The following is an 8516-nucleotide window of genomic DNA, read 5'->3' as shown; positions in this document are numbered from 1 at the left end:
TATATATATATATATATATATATTACCAATTCAAACTTTATGTTTATTTTTTGGATATTTTTATTTAAATAAATATTATCATTTATGATATTTTCTAAGCAGCTTTATAAGATTTTTGGATTGTATTTTTTTTTTATCTGTTTTTTTTACTTTATTTTATTTATATTACATTTTAATTAAGTTATGATATTCTTTTCTTATTGTTTTTTTATAGTCAAAATGCAAGTAACAAGTGGATATATTTAGCACTTTGATGCTCACACAGTGTGAATAATGACATTAAAGTTGTTGTCCACATAAAGATAAACTCGAGTACGAGTGTTATTTTCTAACGTGAAAAACGAACAAAGACATTATAGTATCATAACTAGAGAGTGTTAATTGTTATCCTTATGATTTATTGATTGTGGTTGATTAGAGGTAGACGAAGGAGAATAGATATAAGTTTTGTATTTGATTTAATTTTTAAAAGAGGAATAAAGGAAGTCAAAATCTTTTATATAACTCATTTTTCTTTTCTTTCATTTTGGGAGATTTTGAAGGGAGTTGAGAGAACTAACACAACATAAAAAATCATTTGAAATTCTTCTTTTTTGAACCAAATATACAACTAATAAAAATATCTCTCATCCCCTCTTCTCTTTGCTTTTAAACCAAACATGTTTCAATTTTCTCTCCCTTCTATTAAAATTTCTATCCTCCCTTCCCATTCGAGTTGAACCAAGTAGAATTGAACAAACAACTCAAACCTTAGGCTGTGTTTGGATAACTTAAAAGTAATGGAGCAAAACGGAATATAATGGAATTGAAGACAACATAATTAATCATGTATTTCATTCCATTGTTTGTATATTTTATCATCGAATGCAATTAATTGTTCATTCCGTTAGATACATCCCAAATTAGGAGAATGAAAAATTGGAGAAATAAGTAGTACATCGTACTCCATTTCATTCTATTTATTGTTTATAAAACCAAACAATGAAAATTGATATTATTCTCTTTCATTTTATTTCATTTCATTCAATTCCCCCATTTTGTATCAATCCAAAGTGTTTGGTTGGAGAGATTTAGAAAAGAAAAAAGCAAAACTATCTATTAATTCTCCTTCCATTTTAAAGATTTGGAGAAGAAAAATGCATTTAATATAATTAAAAAATCATTTAAAATCATTTTCATCTCGTTAACAAAACATAAAGTTATTAAAAATTATCTGATCTCTTTTCTCTTTCATTATAATCCATTCCTTCTCTTGAGATCGGTTGAACCCCTCTCCTCAACCATCCGATCGGTTGAACTAAATAAAAGACTAAAATAATCCCTCAAATTTAAAAACTGAAACCGACAGGAAAAGAAAAGTCTGAAAAATCAACAATAAAACAAGAGTCTCTATCCATCCATCCATCTTCAAAAGAAAAGCTGCTTCCTTAGTTTTTAATTATCCTAAGAAGTTCGTCAATGGTGACTGTTCTCTTTGCCAACCTATCACAATGTTAAAAAAATTCACTCCCTCGATCCTCAACTCAACCACTATTATTATATTACTCCACTATACTATGTTTTGATTACATATATATACAGTAATAGAGATTGTCTTTTATTTATTTATAAGTGTGAAGTTTTTGTTCTTTTGAAAATCAAGTGATTCTCTCTCTCTCTCTCTCTCTCTCTCTCTCTCTTGTGTACCCTATAATCATAATCATCATGACCAAAGGAAACTTGGGCCTCGGTCTCAAACTCTCTGTTCCTGCAACTGATCAAGCTGCTTTTGCCAAGTTTCTGTTAGTCTCTCTCTCTCTCTCTCGCTCGCTCGCTCTTTCTGCATACTACATGTTTGTGAATGTGATTGTTTGAATTTGTTTTTTGATAAATTGGAATTTTTGGCATCTGGGTGTGTTGTAGGACTGAAAGTGGAACGTTTAAGGATGGAGATCTGCTTGTTAACAGAGATGGAGTTCGAATTGTCTCTCAAAGTGAAGTTGAAGCTGTGACATACTTTCTCTAATCTCTTCCATGCATTCTTGTTTTTTATTTATTTATTTCAATTATTTTCTTCCATTCGATCTTTTGGATCTGATGAAACAAGAAATAGTTTCTCTTATAAGAAAGGATTCCTCTTTTTTGATGTCGCTTTCTTATTTTGAGGTTTTTTTTTACCCAAATGGAGAATTTTAGTACGATGGATTGTTTTTTGTTCTTATTTATTATTTGGGTATAATCAAAATGAAAAAAAAAAGGTCTTTTTTTTTTTGGATGGAGGTGTTGGGTTTCAGCCTACTTTTGTTACCCTTTGATACTATTTTGAATTGAACTAGATATTTTTTAAACTAATTTATCAGTGTCGTACAGATTTTGTCATCTTATTTTCATTGTTCTTCAGAACAAAAAGGGAACAAGTTGGAATTTTATGAAGTAAAATTGTGCTCAGCAGCATAAGTCATCCACTTATGAGCCATTTAACAAAATGAGTCTTTAAACTCATTCAATTCCATGAAAGAAAATAAAAACATTTACACAAACAAAGTTTGTTGTGGAATTGTTTGCATTCTTAGATAATGTTGGATTCTCTTCCTCTCCCCTACCTTTTTGATGTTATCTTTGGCTATACTGTATAGCTGTATCCAAGTAATGAACCCTTTGTTTCCTCCGTAATGAAGTGTGATTTTTGCCAGAATCAATTGAAAGTACCTCACTACCGTGTTGTTTCAATGCATACTTTTCTATGATGCTTTTATTTGGTCGTACATTTTAGAAACCAGAATAAATTGATAGTAGATACATAGGGGAGCGAGTTCACCTCAATACAGCTTCGGTTTGAGCATGCGTAAAAATGGAAGTGACATGTGCAAATGCACGAGTAAAACACGCTAGTTAGCATCACATTTGGTAAAACTATAAAAGGAGAAAGATTTGTTGTTAGTGAGAACCCAAAGTTAATTCCTATTCACACTTCTTTTAGTGTCTCAGTTAAAAAAATACATCTGATTACCCAACCATTATGGTTTTAGGTATAATTAGGGCAAAGAGGTTTGAATGTTGGTCCTGCTTTATTTTTTGGTTACATTACATGTGTTGGCCTGAATTCTTACAATATGTTATCTATGAATTTAACATGTGTTATATGTTTTCAGCCACCCCCAATCAAGGCAACAGACGACCAGTTAAGTTTGGCGGACATAGACGCAGTGAAAGTCGTTGGGAAGGGAAATGGAGGGGTGGTGCAATTGGTGCAACACAAATGGACTAATCAGTTTTTCGCATTAAAGGTTGTCTATCCACACTCCATACTTGTTAAACATAATATGGTTTCCTAATTTAGCTCTGCCTTTACACCTGTCAGCAAGGACATCTGGAACGTGTCTTGTCCACATGATTAGTGTCCCTAAAGCTTGCAATATCAGTCTGTTTCAGAAAATGTTTTTCCACCAAGTGCTTAGTGATTTAATTTCATTAGGAGCGACTAAATTTCATCCAAGTATTTAGTTGATTGTTATTATGTTGCAGGTGTTTCTTTTCCATTATGTCAAAACATCATCTTTATGTTCTCTCAACTTTGGACCTTTGAATTGTATTTAATTTAACTTGCTGTTTGAGACACAACATATCTCTTCCCTAGGATCTTGTATATTTTAAGCAATCTTTGAATGAGACACATATAAGTTATGACGTGAGTTCATACCAGTGTTGTCGATCACAAATTACAGATATAGCGGTTTGTTCAAGTTCCGTTATGCAACAGTGCTGTAGTGCAACTATATTTTTTTACTAAATAGCTTATCGCATAACAATAGCGATTTGTTCAAATTCTGCTACGCTATACTGCCGCTATTTAACAACACTGATCAGACAACATTTTCACTAAGGTCATCAATTCCCCACCTCTCAATATTAAAAATTTCTTCTTTTGTCACCCCCCCTTTTCCTATTAGATTTTGGAAGTAGAGCAATGATGAGGTAACATGTCCCATATTGATATTGCCCTGTTTCTAGCAATTTTCAATTTCAGCTGTTTCTGTTTATGCCTGCTAGTATAGCAATCTAGTATTCTAGTTTTTGAGCTTGAAAGGCTGCTGTATCACGATTTTCCTAATAGTAGCTATTTGAACTTTTGAAATAATTACTTTCCTTTTATCCAATATATACATATATAAACCTTAATGCTATCGTGTACGTCCATTCGACCTTGTTCTTTTGTCCCTTATGTATGCATTCTTCACGATTAAGGTAATTCAAATGAATATTGAAGAGTCCGTGCGCAAGCAGATAGCTAAAGAGCTGAAAATTAATCAAGCAGCACAATGTCCCTATGTTGTTGTCTGCTACCAATCATTCTATGACAATGGTGTCATATCAATCATCTTAGAGTACATGGATGGAGGTTCCTTGGCTGATCTTCTGAAGAAAGTTAAAACAATTCCGGAACGTTATCTTTCTGCCATCTGCAAGCAGGTGAGGAGTAAGCAATTGTTGCTCTTCAGTCTTCCACTCATAATGCTTTTTACTGAACCCTAAACAAGAGCTAATTCCTTTATTTCTTCATTTTTAATGGTATAGGTGCTGATGGGTTTAATATATCTTCACCACGAAAGATATATTATCCACAGAGACTTGAAACCTTCTAATCTGTTGATTAATCATATAGGCGAAGTAAAGATTACTGATTTTGGTGTTAGTGCAATTATGGAAAGTACATCTGGTCAAGCAAATACTTTCATTGGCACATGCAACTATATGTCTGTAAGTAAAATATGCAATCATATTATATTTATATATTTGACTACCAAAATGTACCACCGTTTCGTGGAAAATAACATCCACTCTATCAAATTTACAGCCGGAGAGAATCAACGGAAGCCAACATGGCTACAACTACAAAAGTGATATATGGAGTTTGGGACTAATATTGCTTGAGTGTGCTATGGGGCGGTTTCCATATACACCACCTGATCAAAGTGAAAAATGGGAAAGTATATTTGACCTTATTGAAACTATTGTCGACAAACCTCCTCCTACTGCTCCATCTGAACAATTCTCTACAGAATTTTGCTCATTTATCTCTGCATGGTAATTGTTTAATATGCTAACTAGTAATGTATAGTCAAGAGTTCTAACCCACCCAAAGAATGAACATGCGCACGTGCATACATACTCAGAAAAGGGAGCAAGAGAAAAAGCACACTTTTAAATAACGCTATCAGTTCTAAAGTGTTGTCCGGATATTTGTTTAGATGTTTTAGGAGCCTTGATTTTGTAGAATGAAGACAACAACAGTGAAAATGTAAAGCATTTTCCTTACCTGCCTTTGTTAACCCTTATTTTCATGCATTATTTTAATTTTTACAATATGTTTCTTAATTTCATGGAACCGGTTGTCATATCTGGTTAAACATATCTAAGAAGTAGGCACCTTCCATTGCAATTCAGTTGGCTATTTTTCCAGGAACTCTATGTCATCTGTGTGCTTTTCACGAGTCTTCTTCTGATTTTCCTTTTTCAATCTTCTCTTTGTATAGTCTACAGAAAAACCCGGCGGATAGACTGTCGGCTCAGGAACTTATGGTATGTGAAAATCTTATCTTATCTTGTCCATTTACAAATGTCACGTACAATAGTCTTTCTGATGCTATATATTTGATTCAAACTCCAGAGACTTCCTTTCATCAGCATGTATGATGACTTGCATGTGGATCTTTCATCTTACTTCTCCAATGCAGGATCTCCACTCGCAACCTTATAAAATATTGTATGTTCCAATCTTGGACTTTGTTCTATATTTAAATAACAACATCTTATTCCTATGTTCTTTATTTGCGAATTTATCAGGTGTTCTTGAATATAGATCAATATATAAATAAAACCTGTCATAAGGACTCTAAATGGTATTGTTTTGGTGATCATGTTTTTCATCTACAGTCATCCTTCGTCAAGAAAGCTTGTCCTAGGCTTCTTAGTGGACTTGAAGCCTTGAAGGCAAATTCATTATTTATTAGTCACAAGCATTGAAATATGCACTCTTTTCGACCTGTGATTCATATACTAACAATTATGAATAATCTGAATATCCTTTTCCCCCCTAAATTTTGAACTGTTGGAATTATAGTACTCCGTGACAATTTGGTAACTACAAATGCCACCTTATATACAATTGTATTTATGATTCACTTTTATTTGTCATTGTAGACTGCTGCTTGGCGCTTGCATATGGGTCGCATTTGCAGATGAGTCGGATAAACCAGCCCCTATAGTTATGCCGAAGATACTGTATTCTGTTGTTTAGTGATTGAGTTCAATAACTTGTGAGAAACTCATAGATGCAAAGTTAAAGGAATTGCCATGATTGGAACTTTGTGAAGGATTTTAATGATGAACATTGAGTATTATTTAAGGCCACTTGCAGCAAAATGCTTGAAATTTTATGATTGCAACAGAACTTACCCCTAGGATTTGCCTAAGATGCAGAGAATATTATCTGTTGTACAAATTTATAATTATTGAGTTACAAGTTTTTTCAGGCTGTCCCGAGTTAACACGAAAATTTATGCCTAAACGGCTCTCAAGTTATGTTTTGACGCATTTTATTTGGTTAATACTTCTCAAATTGCTTGATCATTTTTTTCTTTTTAAGTAACTAACTTGAAAATTTGACCCTCTTAAGTTTTATTATATAAAAACTTGTGAGTCATGGAGAGGTCTTATCCAGTAACCTTGTACACTTTGAATTTTATAGCATACATAACTTACTTAGCCCTGGTGAAAAAGTGAGGGGCTAAAAAGTTCTAATGATTCTGAAATACAAACCATAAATCAATAGCATCAATGAAGATATTTCAATTCAACATGCTAAAAACAGGTTATGTTATGTCTTTCTCTTCAATTTTCTCTGAGCCTTTAGGTCTATCACAATTACAGAGATGTTATCGCCGCTTCCTCTGTGGAGGGCGAGTTTTGATAGATACTCTGCGGCCGACTGAGATGCAAGATCAACTCCTCCTTCTCCTTTGTCATGTCCTGTTGTTCCGTTGTTTCCATACTTCTTGTGCCAAATAAGAATTCGCTTCCTTGCGACATCGCATGCTTCTTCGTTGGTCATTACATCCCACAAACCATCACTTGCTAAAATAAGGCACTCATCGCTTCTCTCTCTTTGCACAATATTAACTTCTGGTTCTGGAATTATCCATGGTTTCAAGTATCTATCACCTGTTGAACAAGACAGTTAGGAAAATTAATGTCTATTACCGATGAGTGATTTTATGCAGCCGAAAACAATTCCATGCATCCCACTTCAGCAAAAACCATTTGATTCATATGAATCATGATAAATAAACAATAACCTTCATGCAAGCACAGTAGTATCAAGTTGCAAGAAACAGAAAGCCAATCATGTTGTAAAGATGCAAAGAGGCAATTTCATGCAACAGAAACTTACCTATGGACCTTGACATGGCCAGGACACCGAGAACTCGGTATCCTTTCCAACTTATGACTCTTCCTCCTGCAGCTTCTATTCTTGCTCTCTCGTCCTCGCGATTTGGCTGCAAATGTGAGGTAAAGTTTGTTATATCAGACAACTTCAGATTCTAACACAAATTCACCAAAAATATTGTGAAGCAAGGACGAAATGTTCTTACTTTGTGATCAGAAGACAATGCCATGGCTTCTTTCCCGCGATACAAGACGGCTCTTGAATCTCCACAATTTGCAACTACTATGTGAGTTTGACTTAAAATGGCAACCACTGCAGTGGAACCAGCTGTCTCAGGAGCAAGAGGTTCAATATTAGACTCAGAGCCACCACTTTTTGTTTCACTGTTACCTGCACCATTTCCTCCAACCTCATCATCTACTTTCTGAAAACACTTGGACAATGCTGTCTTCCAATCCTTCTGCCAATCGTTTCTCTCATTTGTTACCATATTCAACTGTTGTGTTTTGATCTCCTCAATCAACACTGAATGAAGACGTTCCCGGCAGTAACTAGCAACCTATGAAAACCACACACTCTCAGTGAAAATGTAGACAATTGTTCACGGCATACAACAACCTGCAACAACCTCTTTTGGTATTTTCGTTGTTTCTAAAATTGCAAACAATTGTTCACTTCAAGAATCTATTATCTCCTTGTTTGTAAGTAAAACTAACACACATTTTAGAAAAACAAAAAATTTATATATTTTCAGTAAACAAGCCCTAAAGTTTTCAATGATACAAACTGTATGATTTGATTAAGGCATACCTGAAAGCCCCCATGTCCATCATAGACACCAAAAAAATGTGCTAGTTTTGTGTTTTCATTCACATGGTCATCCATTAGCATCTGTGAAGGGACTTGGAAAAGTTGAGGTATAACAGAAACAGCATCTTCCATCTCCTGTCTATTTCCACAGATTGATGAGAAACCAAAGAGAGGGCCACTACTCAACTCCAAACCATTCTGGTTGTTTGTTCTCCATGTTTTGTTCTCCTTTGGAAACTGATCAAAAAGCATAGCAGATAGTTTTGGATCAACCTCTTCC

General features: G+C 34.2%; 2 protein-coding genes across 4 annotated transcripts in view; one reads left to right on the top strand and one right to left on the bottom strand.

Annotated features, from left to right (window-relative positions):
- Positions 1-1348: 1348 nt before the first annotated feature.
- On the top strand, positions 1349-6511 carry CAMKK3 (mitogen-activated protein kinase kinase 3). The gene is made up of 9 exons (XM_004507910.4): positions 1349-1781; positions 1903-1987; positions 3132-3266; positions 4225-4449; positions 4555-4737; positions 4835-5064; positions 5514-5559; positions 5648-5743; positions 6181-6511. The coding sequence occupies exons 1-8, from the start codon at positions 1705-1707 to the stop codon at positions 5735-5737; spliced, it is 1071 nt and encodes a 356-aa protein (XP_004507967.1). The 5' UTR covers positions 1349-1704; the 3' UTR covers positions 5738-5743; positions 6181-6511.
- Positions 6512-6692: 181 nt separating this feature from the next.
- The window catches only part of LOC101501417 (protein phosphatase 2C 50-like), a 3550-nt gene continuing 1726 nt past the window's right edge, over positions 6693-8516 (bottom strand). For all 3 annotated transcript variants that reach the window (XM_004507909.4, XM_027336854.2, XM_073363967.1), the window contains exons 3-6: positions 8237-8516; positions 7632-7985; positions 7430-7535; positions 6693-7200 (exon numbers count right to left, since the gene is read on the bottom strand). In XM_004507909.4, the coding sequence (XP_004507966.1) occupies positions 6857-7200; positions 7430-7535; positions 7632-7985; positions 8237-8516 (1084 nt within the window). In that variant the 3' untranslated portion in view covers positions 6693-6856. The remainder of the gene's footprint in view (positions 7201-7429; positions 7536-7631; positions 7986-8236) is intronic.

This window comes from Cicer arietinum, chromosome 7 (assembly GCF_000331145.2).
Source record: "Cicer arietinum cultivar CDC Frontier isolate Library 1 chromosome 7, Cicar.CDCFrontier_v2.0, whole genome shotgun sequence".
Classification (NCBI taxonomy): Eukaryota; Viridiplantae; Streptophyta; class Magnoliopsida; order Fabales; family Fabaceae; genus Cicer; species Cicer arietinum.
The sequence above is the reverse complement of the archived record's forward strand: the minus strand, read 5'-3'. Positions and strand labels throughout refer to the sequence as shown.